At 36.2% G+C, this 27,742-nt stretch overlaps 1 protein-coding gene across 1 annotated transcript in view; it reads left to right on the plus strand.

Annotated features, from left to right (window-relative positions):
• LanB2 (laminin subunit gamma-1) overlaps positions 1–27,742 on the plus strand; it is a 403,913-nt gene that overhangs the window by 60,978 nt on the left and 315,193 nt on the right. Inside the window, exons 2-5 of the mRNA XM_090405827.1 lie at positions 7,507–7,808; positions 7,945–8,075; positions 8,204–8,388; positions 27,117–27,302. Of these exons, the coding sequence (XP_090261953.1) occupies positions 7,507–7,808; positions 7,945–8,075; positions 8,204–8,388; positions 27,117–27,302 (804 nt within the window). The remainder of the gene's footprint in view (positions 1–7,506; positions 7,809–7,944; positions 8,076–8,203; positions 8,389–27,116; positions 27,303–27,742) is intronic.

The following is a 27,742-nucleotide window of genomic DNA, read 5'->3' on the forward strand; positions in this document are numbered from 1 at the left end:
AGAATTGAATCTACATTTGTCTGTTTATTTACTCAAACTTTGGCGTATCTGTTTAGCAAAAAAAGGAATAATAGTAAGAAATTTCCTTACTATTATTATAGCACTTGCTGAAGTTTGGAATAGATACGTTCAGTAAAACATTTATGTACAAAGATGTTTGTGTGCTTTATATTCCCTTTCTAATTCCTTTAAATACTCGTCTTCTAGGGATAAAATGCATGTATTTGAATCTTTTGAAGCTATAGATACCCTACCTTTATCAATCATACGCCGCACTTCTCGAGTTGTGTTATTTATTTTATGTCATTCCTATCCACAAATGGTTGTAAACATTCATTAGTGTTAGTACCATGAGTCGACTAATGTTTCGATAATTAGGAAATTTATCTGCAGACCAAATATGGAATCTTTTCAAGCCATTTCAGACTTTCAAAGAAGTACGTTGTGGTCTCACACCAGAAGTAACACACGTCTCATCATCTCACGACATTCACAAACATCCATGCCATAGTGAGTTGGCGTATTTGCTCTTTCCTCGACCAACTACCTCGCAAGGTCTCCAATTTAATCAGAGAGAGAGAGAGAGAGAGAAAGAAGATAGTCTTGGTTCAGAATGAATAGCATTTTTATTTTCATTCTCAGAAATTATTTCAGATGTTAGCGATGTCTTCGTTTTCATGTTCAGCTGCAAGCATTTAGTATTCTTTATCTATCTGCCTTTGGGCTACACATTTTATAACTGTATGCAGAGCATGAATAATAAATTCAAGAACGTGTGTTCAGAAAATTAAAAACTATAAAAACAATTTACAGCTTCACTTGACAACATCAGTATGCAGAATTTCAAAAGAACTGGCAAAAAAAAAAGAAAAAAAAGCAGCGTTCTTAGTTTTAAAGAATCTCTTAATAGCTGATATAATTAGTATAGGTGCAGGCTTCTGAGACTCACAATATACGATTTTTTTTTTTTTAACTTCACAAGATGGACTGTACCCGAGATCTCTATCCGGCTGTCCTGTCAGGTCTCTAAGAAAAAAAATTAGTTCTTCATCGAGTTGGGATTATACTGTAATCCCAACTCGATTATCCGTGTGAGGATTTTCCGTGCATGATTTTTTTCTCAATTTAACGACTGCTTGATTCATAAAATTACATACTACAAATATATACACAGAATATTTGTTTTATAAAAGGCGGACACGTCCCTCTCTGACTCATCTCAAGGTGTACGTGCGCGAGCACACAGGGAGTGGAAGTGTGTGTGCCTGCAAAGAGCACGCTTCTATCTAAAGGAGCAGTCTGTGTATTTTTTTGCACAGCAATTTAGCGACGTCGTTACCTTTTTATACGAAGCTTTTCAGAATGTACGGCCCAATTCTGAAAAACGGAAGAAAATTGTGCTTAAAAAAAAGAGAGAGGGATAGATCTTCAGTTAGTTAATGATATAACTGCATATTTGATTTCAGTTGAATATAATGAATGTACTATACTTTGAATATAATAATTTCACAGTTGTGAGGAAAATTTGTTCTAACATTTAAATATTTTCGAAAACAGGCAAAATTTAACGAATTATCTGATTAAATAACGTATGTGAAAATTCAGTAAGAGCTAGTAGTGAGAATAACTTGTTATATTAAAAAAAAACAAAAAAAAACAAGGAACTTCAGAGTAACTGTATGTTGCAATTAATTGTGTATTATCCTTTCCCTTCCATTCTTCTGGATAATCGAGAATATACTTTAATATTATGTAAATTGTTTTTTTAAAAACGATCTCACAAAGTTTGATTTATATCCGATTTGGATAAATTCTCTGCTTTGTCTCCTCTGCCCCGTGGTTACATGGATGGTTGTGTAATTTGTAGATGATTTTTCTTACCCGCTGTGAGAAAAATCACCTACAAATTTACATTCAGTCATCGTCATCTACACTCAGTAACCATCACGTTGTTTACTGAGGCTTAAAGTGACTTATAAAATGACCATTCATGGTTTCTAGAAGTTGAGATTATTTAACTCTTAACCCACCCGTCAACTATACTAATGTGTCATTGGTTGCCAACCTTTTGTTGGGTAGATTGCCATAAAAAAATCTGGCTTAGGATTGCATTAAAAGCAGCAGTAATCGTATCTAACAACTGATTGAACATTAATGTATGCTGGCTTAACGATCTAGGACTAACAATGAGCTAAAACAGTGAATTGGCAAAACTGAACTCCCACTGATTGGAATTACCAGGAGATAACTACGAAGCCAATGTATTATGTATGGTATTTCAGTGTTTTCTCTGCCAGTTTGCCTGTGTTGAGGAGAAAAAGTCCGATTTTCCAGGAGAAAATCCCTGGTAAGTTATATATACGGCATACGGAAACATTTTGTTTTGTGCAAATTGGAGGCTTCAAAATTGCTTAGCTTTCCCACGAATGTCATAATGCGACTTAGCATCTGTTTTAGCAAACCAATTCAGTATCCTTAACCTAAAGAAAGAAAGAACTAATTGCCACAACCCTTTTTTGAACAAGTAATGGGAACTTTCCTTACAGTCCTGTACCATACTTGAATCACTTTTTTTATAACATTTTTTTGTTGTTGCTATTAATTGACCATCCACACAATATTATCATTTGATAATTACTAACATTTTGAAACACATCAGCGAATTGTTGAATCTGAAAATGACGGGCTTTAATGATTAAATTGTGTCACTTAAGAAACGCCATTTTAAACACAGGTGTTCAAGCATTTGCTGCCAACAATTCAGAAAGAAATCGGCACTTAGACCAGATCATACCAAGTGCAGTGTATATAGACAAAGCATGCGGTTCTTAATGTAGTCGCACATGACGGACAATAAAAAGACTGGTATTCTTTTAGCTTGACAAAAGTCATTACGTTAAAACGCGTGCGGAGAGAATGTAAAGTATGCACAAATAAACTTGAACCTAAGAGCACCTCAGCTTTCCGTTTGATGACCCACGTTCTGAATGACTTCATTGGGATGGAAATAAAAGGCATCGCTGGATGTATTCTGTCGGCTTATTTTCAGATGCAAACATGAGTATCTAGGCGAAGCGACAATTAACACGAATTTTATCCAGATTTTGAGATAATTACACCACTAGGATGCCACCATCTTATGATTGCGCATTCGTATGTGCTTAAAAGCCTCGCTTCTGGCGATATATCAAGAAAATTACGACAGGGATTCTTATGTCAGGTGGTGTAGCAAGTCACTGCTCTTTTTTTGTAAGACCCAAATTCAGCCTGCCATAATTCTAGTTCCAGGTTGAATGTTGTTGATCTGCCATTTATTCAAGAGAGAGATATACAGAATAAATATCTCTATATATTTATTATCCCTTAAAATTCTTCTCTACAGATCGCATCATGACCGATTTGAGCCTTCTATTCCTCCGCTAGTTTACTTATTTCTTGTAATAAAAAAATGATATTTCCTAAAAGTAATTTATATGTCAAAACGAGTCTGTTCCTTAAAAGTAAATATTTTACTGACATGTTTTCAATATTTATTTTGTATATTGCTCGAATTTTAGGGGATGAATTATTTATATTTTCGACAATTAAAGCCAATAATGTTAGTTTTCAAAGTTTTAGTTTCTCCATCATTGGCTGCTTTGTTGACATATGAGGCGGTTTGGTCGGAAAGGCCTGGGTTCGATTCCCGTCCATGGCCTGAGGAACCTTTATCTGGTCTCTTTCGACTAAAGGGGAGGTACCCGGTCTCATACGAAGGTAGAGGGGGTTTTTCGTCCCTCAAAACAGACAAACCGGCGAACACATGCAATTTACAGACAAGAATACTTGGAGGCATCGTATTACGGTCAGGAAATCCAAGGATACTTACTTGTCTGTTAAAGCCACTGATGGATGGATGGATGGAATTTATTGCATAGAAAATAATTATTACCAAATATGAATTAGCATCATCTAAATCTACGTACTTTGGAATTATATAACCACGTAAAAAAAAAAAAAAAAAAGATGTAATATAAATTATAAGAAAACTGTTATTTGAAAGGATTCACAAAATTAGAATAATTTTAACGTGGTTCAAAATATTAGAATAATGCGAAAATAAATGCACACAAATTACAATCAAATGGAAACTAAATATGATTAGTACTTTGCTGCATCTCCCCTTAGCTTTTATGACCGTTCGTAAACGGTTGGGCATATTATTTACTAGCGGTTCACAGCTGTTTTTTTTTTTTTTTTTTTTTTTTTTTAATTAAAACATGCCACATCGTCTGCAGACTAGAAACAAGTTCATTTTTGTCTCTTGTGGCAACTTCTTGAAGACGTTTTATTCATAATCCCCCATAAATTCTCAATGGGGTTTAAATCTGGTGAGTTTGCCGGCCAAGGAATTACATTGATTTGTCTTTCTCTGAGCCATCTAACAGTGGTCTTGGAAGTGTGACAAGAAGCTTAATCTTGCTGAAAATGGAAATCACCATTTTCAGCAAGATGCCGATAACATAAAGTTGTCTTCACGATGTTCTTCAATCTCCTCTCATCTCTTGATGTATTTATTACCTTTCGATTCCTATTGCGGCGATTATTTTGAAAACTCCGGTTATTAGAATACTGTCTCAATACTCTACTCACGCTTGCTTGAGAACATTTCAATTCCTTAGCAATAAACTGTTGAGTTTGGCCCTCTTTCTGTAGAGACACCATTCGAAACCTCTTAGCTTCCGATGTGTCACTCGTTCGACCCATGCGTAGCAAATGATTAACTGAAATCCACGCGCAAAATTCCTTACACATGAGTCAGTCCCGAAGCTATTGAAATATGCTATTTCTATGCTCTCCTAAAAACAAATCGGAAAAATTTGGAATACAGTATTCTAATATTTTGAACCATGTTAAAAAGTATTCTAATTTTTCTTATAATTTATATTATATTTTTATGTGTTTACATGGTTATATAATTTAAAAAGTACGTAGATTAAGATTATGCTAATTCATATTTGGTAATAAATGTTTTAAATGCAATAAATTAGAATTGCAAATCTTTGCATTTTCAACACATTTTCTTTGATTATTCTAATTTTTTTGATTCGGAGGTGTATGATGAGGTTTCAAGCGAAGGTGAGTTAGGTGATCTCATGCGGAGGTGGAAGAGTTTTTTCCTCTTGGAAACTCGGGTTTTTCATCCTACAAAATAAGCAAGCCGCTGAGAAGAACACGCACACTGCTCATCTTTTCTCTATAAATAAAACTTTTCTTTTTCCTCATTAATAGTAACAATACATAAAGCAATACTAATTTTGCGTCATGTTTTTTCACCATCATAATCATTAAATTCCTGAATAGTCAATAAATAAATATAGATAAATAAATATGTGTGTGTGCGCGCGTGCGTAACATATTTTTTCTCCTTTTGGTGGAGTATTATTTTTTGAGGATGAATTTTTTTTTTTTTTTTTGCTCCGACCCGGAAATATATCTTCAGAGGAACAAGTAAATTGTTCCTATCCGGATAGCTAAAAATGCAAGATAACAAAAGAATTTCTATCCGGAATACAGCTGTTAAAATTAAATGCAGTACTGATCCGGGATCAGCACTGCATTTAATAACTTCCTCCAACTTCACATTATCCGAAAGTAACTGAATACCTGGTTATTTCCAGTGACAGTATCATTGATATAAAAGTTGAACACTGATTTATTTATTTATGTAATTAATATTTACTATGGTACTAGTACAGAGCCCCGTGGAACCTCACTAATAACTTTTCTTCTCTTTGATATTGCTCCCTTACACCATCCTTGGATATCTATGAGACAGCCGATTGCTAGTTCACTCCACCATTGCTTGCTCCCATCTTCAGGAGATTAAAGATGCTATGCAAAAGATTTAACTAGAGAATGTAAACACAAAACCTAATATAACAGAGGAAAAATTTAAGTGAAGTAAACCAATTTTGTAATATCTTATATTCGTTCAGTATGTAACAATGTATTTACATTCTCTAGTTTTTTAAACCTTTTGTTATACAAAAGGTTTAAAAGGAACTCCTATCAACTCAGGAAACTAATTAGTTTTCATTAAATAAAGTCTATTTTTTTACTCTTCGCATAACGTTGTCCTTATACCGGCAGTACTCTATTTAATCTTTTAATGACGTTTACTTTTTTTATTGCACACGTTGGAAAACACGACTATAGAACTCGCACTATTTCAGCAATAATATTCTTGTTAGGGTTTAGGATCATGTGATGGAAGCAGTTGTCTACTGTACTCTTTACTCGATGCCTTCAAAATAATCGAGTATTTGTATTGATAAATATTAATATTATTATATTAATATTTTTATTTTATTTATATAATTAATATTTATTAATTAATATCAATGTATTAATTAATATATTAACACTTGCTATTATTAATAATATTCCAAATTATCACAGCTTCACGATATAATTGAAAGCTTTTTCTGTCCATATACGAATGCTTTTGGATAACACTAAGACTTCTAGCATCGAGACTGGCCACAAATCTGAGTGGAAGTTTATTCGTTCAACTGTTCTTCTAACCTGTTGAATTAAAGAGCAGTTGAACACTTTGCTAGAGTAATGTTGCGATGGATTGTGTTATGAGGTTGCTTGTCAGTTGGAAAGATGTGGGCTCGAATCTTGTCTAGGACGAGAGTTATATTTATGAGAATTTTTGAACCGACGTTGAGATAACTGGTTTCATATAAAGATAGTAGGCCGTTTCATCTGTGCTGATCGGCTGGAGAATACTCTTCCAACACCTTCTTATAATAGTTAAAAGAAGACAATATACTGGCTTAATAGCCTTAGTTCATTTGAACGTAATTTCAACCAATCCAACTCATTCACCGGATATTGTATGCTATCAGTGCTAGCATATAATTTCTCGTCATTTCGTGTTCTGTCCCCACTGATGGGCGAAGCCGTGAGATATATTTACAAACAGCGCGTCTGAAGTGGTCAAAGAAACAACGTCAGAGATCGAACACTATGAAATGAAAAACTAGGAGGATGATAAAACTAATCCCGTACGAGGTTGACGAACTCACCTTCAGTTGTGAAATGCTCTCAAACGTTCTTTACGTACTAGGCAGAATTCAAACCCAGGTCTTTGCAAACGAAAAGTGGCGTCAATACCAGCTGAGCAATGAGTGTTTTAAATTATTTTTAAAATATTTGGTGCAATTTTGGTAGATTAGACGAGTGGGGTAACTAGAATTTTTATTGTGTTCCTTACTCGTAGCTTTCCTTACCCCTTGAAATCTTGAATGGCTGTTGGACTGATTGCCAATAGCTTCCTTGGACCTACCTAAGTTCTCTCCCTCCTCTAATATTAGGTTTTATCAGTATGGTAGGTTATTTTGCTGATACTGGATCACTCTGGAAGTAAAATGTGTATGGTAAAGCGGAGAATATCGATTGTTGTACTATGTTATTTTGATCTTATTTGCTAAGAAGAAACTGTGTTTTGTTTTTCAGGAAAAGCCTTTGACATCACTTATGTCCGTCTCAAATTCCACACAAGTAGGCCGGAAAGTTTTGCTATCTACAAGCGAACAACAGAGGATGGCCGCTGGATTCCATATCAGTATTACAGCGGGACCTGTCTTAACACGTATAAAATTAATGAAGGTTCTTATGTCAGCAAAGAAGATGAAACTACCGCGCTTTGCACCAAAGAATTTAGTGATATCTCACCTCTGACTGGCGGTAATGTGGCGTTCAGTACTCTCGAGGGAAGACCCAGCGCATACAACTTTGAAAACAGTCCAGTACTTCAGGTATATGTATAACATTTTATTCTTATCTATTTCTTCTGCGAATGCATTTGCTTTTCGTCTTGTAACAAGCTCAGTTAAGCACACAAATTGTGAAGACTTGCATGGCTATCACCAACCCTTCCCGCTCTGTTTTCAGGAATGGGTAACAGCAACTGATATCCGAATTACTTTGGACAGGATAAACACCTTTGGAGACGAGATCTTTGGCGATTCTAAAGTGCTGAAATCCTATTACTATGGCGTTTCCGACTTTGCTGTTGGAGGCAGGTGAGTATTTTAATCTCGTTGACAATTAGTTTATAATAAGCGCAAATATATAATGTAAACCCGCATTGGGTTTGCATGGGATATCCGTCTGAACCGCATTTTGAATTAAAGCAATTCATCACTTCCAGGTGCAAGTGTAATGGACATGCCAGCAAATGTGCAGTCAGCGTGGGTTACCTACAATCTCGTGAGCATCGGATGGTGTGTGAGTGTGAACATAACACAGGAGGGCCTGACTGTGACGAATGTCTTCCTTTCTATAACGACCAACCGTGGGGAAGAGCTACAGCAACCAATGTTCATGAATGCAAACGTAAGTATCCTTTGATTTCTTATTCAGATGATTGTATCTGCACCTATGAAATGTTTGAATATTTCAGCAAACTTTTTCTCTTCCTATTTTCTCTTTTGGAGTGTGTGTGTTCACTCATGCGCAGTTGCAAAACTTTTGAAATTACCCTCCTAAAAGGATAACAATGATTTTATTTATTAACAAATTCTATAGAACTTTATTTATTTTTTACCGAGGAGATAGGATTTGATCTCTCCAGTGAACAGACTGTTGGTTTGAATCCTTTTGTGGTTTTATGGTTGTGAATATCTTGAAGTGGTTTTATGAATTTTATCACCTGGTGTGAAACCATCACTTTGCTTATTGGAGGTCTAGAGTGGCTTGAAAAAGTTCCAATCCTAAACCAATATAATTTTATTCCTTTTCCTACATTAATTTTCTTTCATGAATTATAAAAGATACGAATGTAGGCATGTAAACAAATTTATTATATTAACACTTGTACAATACGTTTGCCACATGCTCTGCTAATTTTGAGAACCCACCATCTCTGTATCCTCGCACCGCTTTATGAACCCTACCAGCGGAACGAAGGATTAAGGATTTTATTTCTCTTCGCTCTTAAATCAATATATATCCTATAAATTATATAAACGAAGTCATAATTTTGAAATGTCTGGTTTTAATCCTAATTCCGCTGTCCAACTCCAAATAGATGATTATAGTATCAAAAGATTTTCAGTAGCTACGCACACACCACACACACACGCACACATGACGCATGCGCATTAAATTTACTAGGAGTTTCTTTGCACACAAAAACAATTATTTGTGTAGGCTGTGAGGGACAATGTTAGTCATAGGGTCTGTTACTTGCCACTCCCATTATTGGTACTAGGAAGAGAGATAAAAAAAAAAGTGGGGTGGAGTTAGCTCCCGTGTGTCAAAGAAGTTAATGGTTGTATGAACTAAGTGGGCGTAGGGAAAAGAAATTTTCAGGAGATCAATGAGGGGGAAAAAGTAAATTGACATTATCATATTTTCTCTACCGTACATATTAGTTACACGGAAAGATAATGAGAACACAGAGAAGGTAGATCTATCCACCTACACAACGGCTTAGAGCTTATCTGATTATGTAGATTTGATGTCAAAGAGGCGATGGGTAAGTCACCGCCTGCTTTAAAAAAAAGCAAACTCCTCTTATTTTGATTTTCTCATCCTCATTCTGTTTACTAGAAAAAAAAAAAAGACTTCTTGATATTCCTCAGTTCATAAACGCTTTCTATTCAACCATCAACATGTTTTTGGTGAATAGCGTCATCAGGCTTTGGGTGGGACTTTTTTTTGCCTCTGTGTGAGTTTCCAAGGAAAGAAGGTGGAGAAGAAGTGATGTTAAAGTTGAAAACTACGTAAGATACTGAGTGCATGAAATAGAATCCACTTTTATCTAGTTTTCAGCTATTGTTATTTTGCAAATTTCGTTGGCGATCATGTTTCGTTGAAGTCGAATTAAGTGACAGAGCTTGAAATCCCATTGCTGTGTTTAATGTAAAGAATTCAGTGATGTGGGCGTCGCAGAAAAACCAATGTTACGAAAATGATGTGCAAGGACGTTTAAAGTTTTGGTGATCTATTGTTCGCTTTCGTCTAAATACTTCTGTTTCCTAAGAAGATCCCCACCCGTTAATTATACCTGTCTGGACAGAAAGAAAGAAAACGCCAAAGTGGCTCTTCTCTTGTTCAACTGGCAGTCTTTACAACCTCACATGTCAGAGGAAAGTAGTTGATTTTACCGGCTGTTGAACAAATACTTCCCACTGACACGTAGGTCAAAGTTGAGATCTGAGGGAAAAAAATTCCGGCAATAACGCTACCTCTTGACGACCACCGAGGAGTTTGGGTGAGAACGCAGGTGTTTTAGGTAAACGAAGAGGCAACACGTTCATTTGGGCCATGCACATCTTAGAGATCTGATGTTGCGGCGACTTTAGCATTTGCTAGGTAGCATCTGCTCTGTCGGTGATAAATGCTGTGATCTGCGTTAACGAAAATCTCTATTTTTTAAGCCGAAGAATAGCAATGGACAGATTCTTTACAGTGTTGATTATAGTTAGTTCGATGCTTGCGGGATTTCGAACCCAAATTACTCATGTGTGGAATGGATTTTCATGGGAACGTAAGTTTATTCTTAAATCATATTTATATAATGATTACAGCGTTGTTAAGCATTGCAAGCTTCCGAGTTGCTTATTCTTAATATTTAAAGCGTTTAACATCTTAAGCAGTCATTTGCTTGTCAGTTACTTTATCTATATTTAACTAATTTCACTAAATATTATAACTACAGTCCGTTAGGATTGTCAAAAAATAGCAATAAACAAAACATTAATCCCGATTGCGAAAATTTTATGATCTTTTAAATTGTGAAACAATCGTATTTTAATTATAATTAAATATACTTCCGCACTGATATTCGGTTAAATATATTTCTCACCATTTTATGAACTGCAAATTTGTAAACTGAAAAAAAAAATAATAATAAGGCATCATAGTTTACGCTTACCTTATTATGTGAGCAATCGAAGTCAAATTCGACGGAAGGCCTTTTATTCTTATAGTTGCTGTGTCTGTAAATAGTGTGTATATCAGAGGTCGGGTTGTGTGTTTGTGAGAGAACAGTACTCTAATATTCTGGCGAAAAAGTGCACCTTTCGACACCGGCTAATTCGCTTTCAGTGAAAGAAATCTACAAAAATTGCAAAATTCTATTTTAGAAAGGCTTTTTTTTTATTTTATAAACAAATCTTTGATGAGTCTTGACTCCAGGAGGTGTTTGTGTAATAATAATAAATGTCTGTTTAATTTCGGTATCCAGCTACGTTTGCAAAATTATTAAGTATTAGGAACTCATTGCACTTCACTATTGTCATCAATTTGTATTTTTGAATTCTAAAAAAAAAAAAAAAAAACTATTTCACACATGGAAAGTTAGTTGCCTCAAATTACGTAGGCTGATCGGGTAGGTAAGTGATATCAACTGCTGGTTTGATCGCTAACGATTTTCACTTGGCCCTCAAAAATGATATTGAGAATTCAGTTTCAAAATAGCTCTCCATATTAAAAACTATTAAGTAGGTTAGGTTAGGTTATGTTACCATTCTTGACGGTAAACACGTCCATCTCCGTTAAGCGCCTCTAGCGCAATTGGAAGAACGACGTTGCATGGACTTTTTCAATCGAAGGTGAGTTAGCCGATCTCATACGCCTCCGTAGCGCAATTGGAAGAACGACGGTACGTTGCGTCCACTAAGTTCGATTCTCGTCATGACGGGAGGAATCTGTATATATATATGGACTTTTTCAATTGAAGGTGAGTTAGCCGACCTCATACGGAGGTAGCAGGGTTTTTCTCCCGGAAACTCGGTTTTTTCATCCCGCATACAGACAAATCGGTCCTTTAGAACACACATAATTTACAGACAGGGACTACTAGCTGTGGTGGTGGTTGTGGGCAGTAGATGGCATTGATGTAGTAGTGGAGACGGAGAGAGTTGTACAGTAGGTGTCCTCCCGCGATGAGTCTTCGGACTACTTGGAGGTGTCACGAATAATAATAAATAATAATCTCCAACATTGAGATTATTGTTACTTTTTTTTTTTTTTTGAAACTAGAAATAAAGAAACAAATGAGCATTTTCACAGTTAAAAATCTACAAATATATAACTCCAAACATCCCATTGGAGTTTGAAGGTGTACATTTGGAATTTTATTGTATTAGTGTAATGAGTCTGTATATTTCGAAATAACTTCTGTTATTTTTAATAACTGCAGTTAGCTGTCGTATATTTATTTTTGACATATTTTAATAAATGTTTTACTAAATTCAAAAATGTTTTTTTTTTAAACTATATTTGTGTGCACTTGCTGTGGGTTTCTTCTTTGTGATTCAAAGATCTTTATAAGGACTCTACAACTGAAACACAGAATAAATTCATTTCCATTTATTGTCTCATGGAAAATATGTTTGCGAGATACAATATCCCATCAAAAATATCCGGACACTCTTTCCTAGTGTCCGGATATTTTTGGATATGGCTATGTACATCACAACCATAGTTCAGAAAAGGAAGCACTCACAATCTTCACAAATAAACCTTAAGAGGCCATATATTGAAGAGCTCAGTGACTTTCGATGTGGCACTATCATAGGATGCCACCTTTGCCACAACTCAGTTCAGAAAATTTCTGTCTTGCTGAGCTGTGCAGATCAACTGTAAGTGATGTTATTGTGAAGTAGAAATTCATGATATGGTCACATGAAATTAGAACGGGATCGCCAAATGCTGATGGATTTTCGTGCAATGCAAAAAGATTGCCTGTTCTCAGGCGATCTTTCATGCAAGGACAATGCAAGCATTGTTCTTGCATGAAAACTAATTTGGAATTAGTTTAGTCGGATGGAGTGGTGGAAAGCTCACCACCACCATTGGACTCTGGAGTGGCAAATCACACTTCACCATCTGGCACTCTGACGGACAAATCTGGAGTTAGCGAATGCAGGAGAATGCTCCTGGTCCTAATGCAGTGGTTCTTAACCGGTGTTCCCCAGAACACTTGTGTTCCACAAACTGGTTACAAGTGTTCCGCCTGTGAAAAATGTCACATGACAAAGTTCTGAGTGTAATTGGCTACTCTGAATAAAAATGTCGAGGGAATTATTTCTGTTATAAAAAAACAATTAACAATATTGGAAGGAAAGATTGCAAGTTACTTTCCTTCCTTAAATACACACAATTATGACTGGATACAAAATCCATTTGGCACAGTTAATACATTGAGTTGTGAATTTTCGTTACAAGAAGAAGAACAAATCCTTGTCAACAGATCGTACTCTAAAAGTGAAATTCCCTGAAATAGCTCTAATGAAGTATTTTGGATTTTTGTCCAAACTGAATACCTAACACCATATTTGTGTGAGCTTGGTTTCTCAATATTAACCAATATAAAAATTAAAAGGCGTGAAAAACTTCCTAATATAGATAAACAGATGAGGGTAGCTATATCACATATTAGACCTGATATGGCTGAAATCTGCAAAAGCTGAAAAGTTCAAGTATCACATTAAAATAAGTCCCATTTTTATAACAGGCAAGTCTATGCATATTTTTATTGTTGGTTTTATGACCCTAATGCTTTTGGTGCTCCCCAAATTTTTCTTTTAATCAGAAGTGTTCTGTGACTTTAAAAGGTTAAGAACCATTGCCCTAATGTGTTGTGCTGCTGCTGCAGCCTATAATTCCATTCTGGACAATTCTATGTTTCTAGTTTTATTATTATTACATAACACCTCCAGGGAGTCCAAAGACTCATCAAGGGAGGACATCTACTCTACAACTCTCCATCTCCACCAACCTCAACTACTTCATCATCTACACCAAACGGCATCTACTGCTAACCACTACCACTAGTATTTTCACAGACAGTTGCAATCTGTTATTTATGTTATGGCAGTAGTTCAGCGAAGCCCCTTTCCTGTATCAACATGACAGTGCTTTCATCCACAAAGTAAGGTGTGTGCAGAATGCTGATTGCAAGCGAGCCAAAACAAACAACATGACATCAGCAAACCTCACTAAGCTCTTCTAGAAGAATGGAAGGAAAGTACACTGGTGTCCAAAAGCTAAGGAAGAACTACATTTTTACTTGTATATGAAATAATTTTCATGATTGTATCCAAATGGACATAAATTTATTTCCGGCATACTAATAAATTACATTACACAAATGATGTGTTAAAGGCCAATGTTGCTCAGTGGAAGTGATGCTTGCATCCTCTGCTAGGATACCCGAAGGTAGACTTAAGTTCAAGTGTAGTCACTGGAGGAAGGAGCTTTTTCTAAGCCTATCTTCGACTAGTTCCTGAGTTATTTGATCTGGCACAAGAAAGCAGGTTTTTCCCGAAAACTCCGGTTTTTTCATCCCATAAACTCAAGAAAATCAACTGTAGAACCCACATTATTTCAGACAGTAACATATTCTCTTAGCGGTTAGGTACCAAGAGATGGCAGCACTTGTTTGCTAGCCTCTTCATTGGTGGCGGCTTATAATTAGTGATAGTTATGGGGCCAGCTATCTCTGATTGGCTACCGGTGGAGATTGAACTGCTCAATCATTCTCCAAAAGCTAGATAGGATTTAAAGGCTTTGCCTACTCCCTATAAGGGAATAAAAGGTGTTAGCTGATTTATTTTTTTATTTAAAAATGTGTTATAAATTTCATACAAATTAAATTGCAGTATGTTTATGGCAAAAGTTACAAATATCCTAAGAACATAGTTAAGGAATTAATATACAGTGCTTACAGAAAAGTATGCAGAGAGGCATTTCACTATGGAATATGTCCACCCCTGCAATGCAGCTCTAACATTGTCATACCATGCTTAGCACCAAGTGATTCAGGCAAATTGGCCCGCTCCTCCTTCAGAACAAGGATAAGGCCTTGTTTGTTTTCTGGAGGGAAATTTCAAGCAGCAAACATCTCCCTATTGTGTCCCACGCATGTTCTATGGGTCGAGATCTGGGGAGTGTGTTAGCTATTTGATTCAATTAATATCCTTGGTTATCAGAAGTATCTCTACTACTTGTGTATGATGTGGTGTGCCTTTGTCATCCATCAAAATGAATTCCTCACTTATAGCTCCACTGAACAATCAAACATGATGTTGAAGAAATTTATTGCAATATCATTCACCAGTCATAGTTCCTTTTTCCAACATTTGTAATTTGGTGCGTTCATTAAGCATAATACTTTCCCACACCTATGACCCCACTACCTCTGTATCTATCCCTTTCGAGAACATTCTTGTGATGGTAAGCAGTACCACTTTCACACCAAATCAAATGTCTAGAAACAGAGGAAAGACTAAAACGACTCATCTGTAAAGAGTACCTTAGCCCATTGGTGTCTTGTCCAATTTTTATGGAGTCAACACCACTGTAAACATGCTCTACAATGAATTGTGGATAAAGGGACACCTTTCCACAGTTCGTTGAGATATCTGCATACCTGTGCTTGATGGAGCCCACTTTCAAGCTGACCTTCCATGGTGCATTGATTACGTTTTGCAGTTAGAACCAAAAAATTTATCTTCATGCTCCATGGTAGAGCGAGGGCGATCTCTTAGTAAACATCTGGAACACATTCCATTGGTTTAAAATGCTACCCAGAGCCTGGATACAATGCTATGTAAGATTCCACTCTCTGGCAATATCAGTAATTTCGCATTATTCTTCAAGCTTTCCAATAATATGAAATCATCTGGTGATGTCTCTGAGACCTTACAAGACATCTAAATTTGCAATTTTATTCCTTCTCAGAAAGCGCTTCCTTCAAACACAATTTGCTTAGTGTGCTACCACTTGATGACTCCCCTTTGCATGCAATTCAAATATTTGAACGTATACCTGCTTTCTACTCGAAATCATTAGTTATGCAAATTGTCACAAGCTGATTCATCTGAATTTGTAGATCTTCAGAAATTGTGTTAGACTACATTTTGTTTATAACCAAAAATCTGTCTTCATGCTCCATAGTAAAGTTAGGGCAATCTCTTAACAAATGCCTGGAACACATTCCATTGGTTTGAAACACTGCACACAGCCTGGATACAACACTATGTGAGATTCCAAATGAATCTAATTTCAAATCAGTATTCATGCTCTGTGGTAGAATGAGGGCGACCTCTTTGCAAACATCTGGAACAAATTCCATTAATCTTCAGAAATAGTGTTCGTCCTTAGGTTTTGGACATTAGTGTAGTAAAATCTAATGGAAGGCCTTCCCAGAAGATTGAAGGCTGGCAGAAAAGGATTGACCAACTTTATATTAATGCCTCATATTAGAGTGAGAGTTGGGATGAGCAGTGTCTGGATATTTTTGATCAGATGGTGTAGATTTAGTGTAATGTGGAACGGCTCCCCTCAGTGAGCTTGGGTCTTCATGGAGTTGCATTGTAATAATAACAATTATTACAATTGAAATTCCATTTATGAAACATTCATGCCATTAATCAATGGTATGTATTTCAGCTGAAGTACCCACAGTGGAGGGGAATTCCTAGAGAGCAGGATGAATCCCGGAATTTGGAGAGTATGTGACTAAAAAGTATTGTGCAAGTGTTGTCTTAATAAATTATTATATTTTGTTTTTAGCTGTAAGAGTGCTTCCTCCAGTTCCTGTTTTGTTACAGGTGGAAAATGCATGGTTTGCTATTGACTTTGTGTTGATACTTGGTAGATTATCTTTTTTGAGTTGTGTGATATTGTTTGTGAAGGCGTAGTTGAATGAGTCTACTAGTTCCTCTTGGTTCATATCCTGACTGAAGCTTTTTGTGATAAAATATTGCATTGAAGTTTTCTTTTGTTGAGTTAGTAATTCGTTAGATGTAGCCCATGTTTGCTTCATATTGTCATTATATTCTGCAAATTTTTGAAAGTATAGGTGTCTTTTTGCCCTACGAATTTTTGTTGTTAGTTGATTCCTTATGTTTTTGTGTAATATTTGTAAATGAGCATTACTGGGTGACTTTTTTAGTATTTTCCATAGATTTTCTTTTACAGTAATATTTAGAATGCCGCCATTTATCCATGGGTTATCATCTCGTTTGTGTAAGCTTTGTTGCTCTTTTTTATATTTCTGTGAACATTAGTTGGAAGTTCTCATATAAAGTTTACGGGATCATTTATTTTGAGTAGGCAGTTCTAGTCTATTGTTTTATGAGATTATTGGCAGCTCTTTATTATGATGGAGTTTTGTGGTGTTGGGAGGAGGAGGAAGTGGTGTAATGAAACAAAGCTGAGACAAAGTAGTGATTGGCAATTTTGGTGTTAATTACTGATGAGGTATATGTATCGATGGGAGCCCGTATGTTGATATGTTCAGAACATGATCGTGTTAGTTGGATGAAAATGGAGGAAAGAGTTAATGAGAGTTTTATTATTATTTATTATTATTACTATATTGGTAGACTTTAGGTAGGATTCTCTTGCAATTATATAAACTCGAGTGTTTTCATTCTGTCTCATAAATATCTATGGATCCTTAGTCCACAGAAACTTGTAGTTATTTTTTTTTTTCTGTTTTTGTTTTCCTTGCCTGGTGTAGAAGATTTTTAAAGTATGGAGTCTAGGGTTCAGATATATAGATTAGAGTTGGGAGTTGCTTGTCAGAGTTAGGATCGATGTTGTTGGCCTTGTTTTTTTGCTGACTGCTAAAATGCAGTCTCTCAGACTTTTGGTGGTAAAAGGAGTGATGATTGGTATCAGTCTCTCTTTATTTTTTTTGTGGTCCTCGATTAACAGAGATAATATTTGTAAATGAGCTAATGGAGTGCACTATGGAGCTTAAATCTTCTGTCTTTTCTTTTGGTTTTCCCTCTACTTGAAGTTCTTTTTGTAGTATATGCTTGATTGGCACTTGAGAGTGTTTATCTCTTTCTGCAATGATTCATTTTCGTGCTTAAGGTATTCTTGCACTTCTATCACTACCATTAGTTTTGTTTTTAGGTCTCGCTCAGTTCCAAGCACCTCTTCTACACTTGAATTATTATTAAGAGAGATCTCCAGAGAGAGTCAGGGGCTCATTGAGGGAGGCCACATGCTACATGACCACAAGCATGGCAGTCCATTCCACTCACTATCCTATGAAAGAAAAATCTAGTCCTAACCCCCTTCTTAGTGGCATTGATTCTCAGCTTCCAAGAATGCCCTCTTGTCCTTTCTCCACCTTGCTTAAAATGAAAAATTCCATCAATTGAAATCCTATATGACCCTTAAAGAAGTTTGTAAGTCTCAATCATACCCCCTGCCCCTTTCTCCTGTTTGCTGGCTACAGTCTACAAGTTCTCAATTTGTCTTCATGATCAATATTTCACAATCCTGATATTATTTTTAACACTCACCTTTGTACACTTTCTCCACTTTATCAGAATCACAATGAAAAGCTGAAAACCAGACTTGTGTTCAATGAAGTCTTATCAAATCCTTGCAGAGAGGCAAAATGACATCCTTATCTTTATATATGAAAGTTCATTTCAGCATTGCAATTATCTTTTGAGTTGTATTTGAAATCTTTGCTACATGGCCTCCTGAACTTTAGCTTACTATCTACTAACACTCCAAGATCCCTAGCCTGATCAGTTTCTTCTAGCATAATCCCACCAATATAATATGACATTGGATATCTAATGACACCTAAATGCATCACTTTGCATTGACTGACATTGAACTGACATCCATTTTCCCATGCCCACAATTCCAGTCTATTCAAATCATTCTGCAAGTACTGCATATCAGCAGCATTCCTGAAAACTGCTTTACACTGTAATGTTACCTACGGATTAGTCCTGCTTATACAAATTTTTTCAAGTTATATAAATTTTCAAAATAATATAAAATAGTAATATAAAGCTAAGAAACTATATGGGATGTAATATCCCTTAACTTAAACAAGTTATATGTCGCCGAATTGAAGCCTTTGGCTCTTCACATATCTAATAATTTATTAGAGCACCTCACGGCAGTACTCGTAGAAGGGGTACAAGTTCTGTTCGCTACAAACTTGATATTAACTAGGTCTGGCTACTCACTGATGAGACCTCAATAAAGGTCGAAACCGGTCTGGGTAGTGACCTTCTCTCATAATGTGAACAAAAATACAGTTCCTAGGAGCTAAGTTCACATTATTGGCAAATATCAAGAATAGTGATCGGAGCTTGCTCCACTTCTACCACGAGTTGCCCCAGCTTGCACTACCCTTTGGGATCAGTGCTGCAGTATCCAGGTATTTGCTTACGCTTGGAATCACCGAACTTTATATAGTTTCTACTATATTCAGCATGAAACTCTTTGAGTTTCTTATTCGGCTAAGAAACTATATAGGATGTAATATCCCTTAACTTAAACAAGTTATATGTCGCCGAATTGAAGCCTTTGTCTCTTCACATATCTAATAATTTATTAGAGCACCTCACGGCAATACTCGTAGAAGGGGTACAAGTTCTGTTCGCTACAAACTTGATATTAACTAGGTCTGGCTACTCACTGATGAGACCTCAATAAAGGTCGAAACCGGTCTGGGTAGTGACCTTCTCTCATAATGTGAACAAAAATACAGTTCCTAGGAGCTAAGTTCACATTATGGGCAAATATCAAGAATAGTGATCGGAGCTTGCTCCACTTCTACCACGAGTTGCCCCAGCTTGCACTACCCTTTGGGATCAGTGCTGCAGTATCCAGGTATTTGCTTACGCTTGGAATCGCCGAACTTTATATAGTTTCTACTATATTCGGCATGAAACTCTTTGAGTTTCTTATTTGGCTAAGAAACTATATGGGATGTAATATCCCTTAACTTAAATAAAGTTAAGAGATTTATTCAAATATTCTTTACATTAATTTTGCATTAATAAATAAATTAATTTTGAAGATTCAACGAAAATAGATAAGAGAATTTTACAAGAATGTTTCGCATTGGACTCGAGAGTTCACTGATTATTTTGTGTCGCTGATGCCACCCTAACAGCCTGCTAATATAACAGGCTCGAATGTCGAGAAGAATGAGATGAGTTATCAGTAGTAAGCCGACTTTTAGGGCCTCACCACATGCATCCGATACAATTAAAATTAGGATACGGCCCTTACACGGAACTCAACAATTAATCATAAGTTGATTTTTGATATATCAAAAAATAAAGAAGAACTATTTTTGGTATATTTTCATAAATTTTAATCAAAAATTACAGTGATATAATCAGATCCAGGATACAATTTCAGAATTTATTTGTTTGTTTGATCTGAAGGGGCCTGAATGGAAGACGACGTGCATTCATAATTATATGTACCATTCATTGTTCATTTAAACTCTTATCTCATATTTTTATCTCTAAAAGATGTGATAAAAGATTTTATCACATCTTTTAGGCACCTTTTCTTCTGTGGCGCCTGTGTATATTGCACACTTTGCACACACCACCAGCCGGGCCTGCCTGTATACCACTTTTTGATATCTGTCAGTCAGCCATCCTCTTATCCATGCTAATATTTTATAATCCAAACCCATATTCTTCAATTTATGCAACAGTCTTCCAAGTCTGTCAAAAGCCTTAGCAAAATCCAAAAGTATCATGGTGTATCCTAGACAAGGGGAATGGACAGCTGCTGGTAACATTTTTATAGAATGCAAACAATTTGCTAAAACATGAATTATTAATCAAAATAGAGATTTAATGTCATTTCTGAATGCGAGCCCCTAACCAATTTTTCCAAAATCTTCACCACTACTCCTGAGATACTGATTGGTCGATAGCTGGATACCGGTCTTTGCACAGCCCTTGGACAATGGGATTACCATACATTCTTTCTATTCCTGTGGAATCCTTCCTTTTCTGAGACTCAAATTATATAGCCTGGTCAAAGGAATAGCCAGTTCAGCTAAACATTTTTTAGCACCCATGCTGATATTCCATCAGTTCCCATTGCTGAATTCTCATTCAGTTTGTGCAACAGCGCTAATACCTTGTATGTAATGTTTGTACTCCTCAAAATTTTTTGTTAATTTGTTCCATGTGAGTATTTAGCAAGTCTTTAACCATCAATTTGAATGAATTTAAGTTGTTGGTAATCTTAGGTTTAGGAAGGGTTTACTTACCTTGCTGTACATCATTGCTTTTATTTGGTGTCTGTTCTTCATTTTCTCATGGCATTGTGGGACAGTGCTTCAGTACGTTATACAGCTCCCTTTGATTTCCACCAGGATCTCTGTTTCAGAGATCCTGGAGCACTGGTAGTTTAGTCTTTGACCACAGCCAGAGCAATGGGACCCCCCCCACCTTTTGTGCTTAACAGCTTATTGCAACTGTTACAGGACATTATGCCCAGTGATCTTTGATGTCTCAGTTATCTTTGGACTTTCTTCCCTTGAGCAATTGCAGCGTGACACTTGAAATGGTGATGTCCTTTGTTCTTCGCTTGTTGGTGATCACATTCTGCTCTGTCTATGACTTTCAGCACACAAAATTTGGTTTCTACTTAGCCAGTTTTAATGAATTGTACATCTCTGTCTTTGGCATGGCAAGTAGAATTACCTTGCAACACTTTCAAATTAAAAGCAGGAGTTAAAGCTACTATAAAATGGGAGCAGTGATATCAGCATGTGCTCACCTGTATGCCTACACAGTATGGAATCTTGATGATAATAATAATAGAATAATAAAATTGCAGCTAATCTGCTTTCTTCCTTTGAGTACTGAAGCCCATGAAACTCGGCTCTTGCATATGGGATGTTTTGTTGTTTTTTTTAAAGATAATTAAATCATCTAATGTCTTTTATTTCCAAAAGAGAGTAGGAAGACTTTCTTTAGCCCAAATTAAACTTTTTGAAGAGGTGGGCAACCATCCTTCATGCTTTTACTGATAGTATAATAAAATTAGTTTAATCCTTTATCCAAGTGTGAGCAAACAAAGTTTGTGCCTGAAAGTATTTTCAGGACTGGGGTAAGGTGGTACAACACCAGGGCAACTCGTTGCAAAGGTGGAGCAAGATACCAACACTCCTATCTTAGTATCTCCTATAATGCAAAACACATACACCAGTCCTGAAGATACTTTCAGGTGCAAACTTTGTTTGCTCACACTTGGATAAAGGATTAAACTAATTTTATTATACTCTAACCAAGTGAAAAAATAAACTTTCAACATCTTTCTCTAAATCCAGAGTAATTTATTTAAAAAGGGTGGCACACCATTTGGCAACTCCTATAGGTAGAGATGACCTGCTAATGCTTCTGCCTGGTATCTCCACTTGTCTCCACTTGGGCCTGGCTCCCACTGAAGAGACCTCAGTAAAGGTCGAAACTGGTCTGGGTAGTGGCCCTTCCCTTGATGCATAACATTAGACATATCCGCAAGTAGATGTGTTTTGCATTATAAGAGATACTAAGATAGGATTGTTGGTAACCTGCTCCACCTTTGCAATGAGTTGCTCTGGTGTTGTACCACCTTACCCCAGTCCTGAAGATACTTTCAGGTGCAAACTTTGTTTGCTCACACTTGGATAAAGGATTAAACTAATTTTATTATACTCTAACCAAGGGAAAAAATAAACTTTCAACTTTTACTGATAGCATGTTCAGGCTATCAGTAAATGAGATCTTTTCAACACACACAGAGGGAGGGATGACACAACTATTCCATCTTGTGGGCCTAACCCTAACATTTGTATTATTGTTTATAAATATTGTGAATGCAGTTGAGTTTTGAGATGAGAGTTAAAAACCCAAGTTTCACAAAGACAAAAACCCTACTTGCCATTCTGAACATTCACTAACTCAGGAATTGGCTGAAGAAAAACACAGAAAAAAGTTTTTTAATTGATGACCAGAATTGATCTATACTGTCTTTCTTTGGGCAGCCTAGTATGATGAAAACACATTTTCACAGGCTATACAGGCACCTGTTATATTATTTTTGCAGGAGGACACTCTACACCATACAACCTACTGTCTACACTGCTTAATCCTTCATCTACATGCTACATCACTGCCTACCATCTAACCCATCTACCACTTCCTACTGGTATTTTTAATTGTACTTTCCTCTGGCTGAATTGCCTGTATGGAATGAAAAACCAAGGATTCCAGGAGAGAAAAACCATGCTACATCCATATGAAATTGACCAACTCACCTCAGTTGATGTCCATATAAGTTCCTTTCATCATGAAAAGATTCAAACTTGAGTCTTTTATGTCTCATTGTTCTTCCATCTATTGGAAGACTTAAACAATGTAAGCAGCTATATAAGCACCTGTATTTCATATTTGATCAAAAGCAGTTTGAATGATACAACTGTAGTAATGAATGCTTGGAAAAGAGTTGCCTCTATAAATTCCTCCTCCCATTTAAGTTATTTTTTTTTTATATCACTTCCACACACGTGGGGCCCGAAGGCTTATAGATGAAAATATCACGTTTGATGAGTTATTAGTTCAGCTTTAAAGAATGTTGGGCAGCAGTTGTTTGTGATATTGCAGGTTTAGCAGAAATTAGGGACATGAAGGATGCCAGTTCTGATGAACAGTCCCATACGAATATCTGTCGATCATATGAAAGCTGACCATCTATTAGACAGTTCAAAGAGTCTGCAGGAGAGAGAGAGAGAGAGAGGGTAGGTTGGTCATCAGTCAACTGAATTATCTTCTTCTGAAGAGCATCATGAATTTTTGAGAAGACTATGGTGCACCATCCAATATACTAGAGCAGTATTCCAAGGTTTAATGGATTTGGGATTTGCACAGAGTCATTAGATGTCTTGAGTGAAGAAGGATGCCAAATTTTTTGGAAGTTGAGAATAAAGTTAGGCATTAGAAGAGAGATCTGGCTTTACTAAAGTTGGCATTATCAGAGAAAAAGGGAGAAGAACTGAGATCTTTTCTTGTGAAGCATTGAAAGGGACTAGATTGTTATCCCCATTAAATAATAGTGTGGAGATCAGTGTTTAGGTCACTTACTGTAGATGACTTTGAAGCTTGAGATGTTTGTGCACTGCAAGTTTTGTCATATAAGTAAGTAGGATGCATGGAGAGTGCTTTCATCAGCAAAACAATAGATGGTATTTTAGGTTAGTAAAGGAATGTCAATTATATCTATGAAGAGGGCAAGTGAAATAACAGAGCTTTGAGGAGCACCTACATTAGTTAAAAAAAATCTAACTAGAGGTTACTCTCCACTACACACAGTAAGCGACCTATGAGAAAACTGGTAATCCAATTACAAAGGAAAGAAGGCCAATCATAAGATGCCAGTTTACTGAGAAGACCTTTGCACCAAACCCTGTCAAATGCCTTAGAAATGTTGAGTAAAAGTAGGGCCATGTTTAAGGCTGTGAACCAGCTATAACTTTTAAGAAGTCCATCTACAGAATAAATTTTAGGTTATCTATATTGAGGCAGAGGCCACAAAGTCCTAAAGTGTAGCTTATCTAACTTATGCATAAATCTGACTCTGAGTATAACAGTAAATCACACATATTCCAGAGACTTTCAACAAATATTTCACAGCAGATTTCCCTGCATACATATGGTATATGTATGCAGGGAAATCTGCTGTGTCTCTTGATTGACAGAATCTCTGTTGGTGGTCACTGATTAATTGACTCTTCTCTAGATGTTGGAGAAGTTGAATTGTTCATGACCATCTGCATTACTTTAGAGAACAGGTCAATAGTTTGGTGATAGATACTTATTGTCTGTTTTTTTTTTTTTTTTGTAACTGCTCGTATATAGTATATGTGGAGTTGATAGAGAACAAGTATTAGTTCAGGAGCATATCTCTTGAGCACAGTTGGTGGAATTCCATCAGAACCAGAAGCTTTTTTGTTATTCAGGTTTTTCAAGATTCTTTATTATTATTATTATTATTATTATTATTATTATTATTATTATTATTATCATCACATGAGTCCAAGGAGTCCAAGGACTTATCGAGGGAGGGCACCTACTCTACAACTCTCCATCTCCACCACTCAATCCACCAACTGCAGTGAACTGCATCATCTACACAAATGCCATCTACTGTCCACCATAACTAGTATTTTCACAGACAATCACAAACCCATGCAGGATTTGAACCCACAACCTTTTGCCTGGAGAGCGGATATGCTAACCACTCTGCCATCCAGGTCAGCAAATTCTTCTTCCAAAGTCTTTTTGATGGAATGTCACAGGAAGCATGAAATGCAGTGTTCCAGGTAAAGGTGATTTGCCTTGGTCATATATGTCAGCGTTGGATGAGAAGAATGATGCCACGAGGTCAGTATTATCTTTAGGTTGATGCTGCAGTACTGCCATCCAGGTTAGACAGAAATGGGAGAACAGATGGACAGAAATTGTGCCCATCAACTTTTGCAACAGACCAGAAGGCACAACTGCCATTATCCTTCATCTAGACCTTTGAAAGCCAGAATTAGCCTTGTTAATGATTGTTTTGCAAGTATTGCAGCCTTCAGTGTAGGCTATGAATGAAGCTGGAGTTTTTGTCTCCAGCCACTATGGACATGCAATTGAAATTTCTCCTCCATTTCTGTAGTTGCATGTGCAACAGCTGTCCAATATCTTTTTACAGTTGCACTGGTTACTCACCAAACCAGCTGTTTCCAGTTATCTGTCTAATGTATTCTTTATTAAAGAGGAAAACTCCCCAACAGGTGGATTGACCAAATATCAAGAATCACTGAACTTAAACTAGAACAAGCAATAAGAGAGGCACTGGAGAGAGAGAGAGAGAGAGAGAGAGAGAGAGAGAGAGAGAGAGAGAGAGAGAGAGAAAGAAAGAGAGAAATGGTGAAGCGTTATCAGGAAGGTCACAAGTCCTCAGATATGAGGAGATCCGAGAGAGAGTTTACCTTATTAAGTATTTCCCCCAAGACTACAACTTCCATCTCTTTAAGAGGAATATCAACTGATTACTTTGCTCTTGGCCTTCCCACATATAGTATTTATTTGGTAGTTGCTTTGCAGCAGTTCATGAGTAATCTCATTGATTTTTATGTTCAGATAAGAATAGATAGTCATTAAAAGTAATAATCAGTAATTTGTATAGTTAATATTTGTTTTTGCATAAAAATGTTGAAACAAATTGACATTATATGATAAATAAATAAATTAATTGAACTTGGATTTTTTGGGCTCATGAAAAATGCTTTTCTTTAGTTCCTTGATTACTTACTGGGTTTTTCAAGAGTTTTTGATCTGTCCTCTCAGCTTTTGGTCCTTGTGATCAGGATTTTTCTCTGATTATAGGCAAGGACAAACTCCAATATTAGGTTCATTATATTATCTTGACAAATGATACAGATACACTGAACTAATAGGGATAAAAGAAAAACAGTGGTATGCCTAGGAATGGAGGACTTTATTTGGAGATAAGCATTGTCTTGAACACAGAAATAGAGTTGAGTGGAGTAAGTGGGGAAAAGATAGAAAAAGCAAAGATATTGCATACTTATAAACCTCCAAGTGCTTACTTAACACAGTTGGCAACAGCAGGATCTGAGGTCTTTATCTGAGTTTGAATTCCATTGTAGTGGTGTTAATAGAAGAGGAACATTTATAAGAGCTTTTCAACTAAAGTTGGATTATTAACTTCTCATTTGGAGTTGGCAGTTTTTTTTAACCTCCCTTAAACTTGGGCATGCTTTCTGTAAAACAGACATATCAATATAACATACTGTGATCATTGCTTTAGTTGCCTTGAATGTCATTCCAAACTATTCCAACCCTCTCCCTATTTTCCTTTCAATTTTGGTAAGAGGTACATGGTCATCCAAAAAAATGTAAATTATAGTATTTAAATAAATTAATAAAAAATTTTTAATGCTAACATATCTAATAGCAAATTTACAATCAAAAAGATGTTTTATCTCTGAATTAGATCAAACCCACTAGGATCTGTTGCAATAGTTGTAGAAAGACATCCCACGATGAGTCTTTTGACTCCATGGAGGCCTGAATAATAATAATAATAATAAAGACTTGAATGGTTTTTTTTTTTATTCCTCCTTACATGGGACATGGGGAGCTAATCATTGATGATATCCTAGTAACTCCCCATTGATTTAACTTTTATTATTTCATTTAAATTAAAGCTCTCATTAGAAGACCAAAATTAATACTCTGATTTATGGATTTTTTTAGCATGCAACTGTAATGGACGTTCCAATAAATGTTTCTTTGATAAAGAACTGTGGGAACAAACTAGCCATGGAGGCCATTGTACTGATTGCATTGACAACACTGATGGACCAAACTGTGAAAGGTGTAGAGAGAATTTCTATCAACGTGATGATGAAAGATGTGTTCCTTGCAACTGTGACTCTGTAGGTAAGATGAAATAACAATTGTTATTTGCACACTAAGCATACCCACTATAATATCATAATAGTAAATCAGACAATCTTTTAGATTCACTGCCAGATTAAGGACATTAAGAGAGAGAGAGAGAGAGAGAGAGAGATGTGAAAATAGGAGGCAAAACCTTGCATATTTTTAGGCCTTCTCAGTACCTGTTTACCGAAGATTATCATAAGCTGCTTTATAGTTTGTACTAATCTTGGCTCGTCATGGTAGTTGTGGTTGGAGAAGTTGCTTCCGTTTGGTTTTGAAATGTATCAGTTATTTTATTAGGAAGGGTTTCAATGGAACAGCTCAAGTCAAATACTGTTTTGTTTTCCATTGTCCTTTATCTTACTGCTCTTAATTAAAAATATATTGTCAAAAATCTTTGAGACTAAGTTATTTTAGCTCATGTGTAATTTAGTAGT

This window comes from Typopeltis vanoorti, chromosome 15 (genome assembly GCF_054136105.1).
Source record: "Typopeltis vanoorti isolate ZY-2024b chromosome 15, IOZ_Tvanoo_1.0, whole genome shotgun sequence".
Classification (NCBI taxonomy): Eukaryota; Metazoa; Arthropoda; class Arachnida; order Uropygi; family Thelyphonidae; genus Typopeltis; species Typopeltis vanoorti.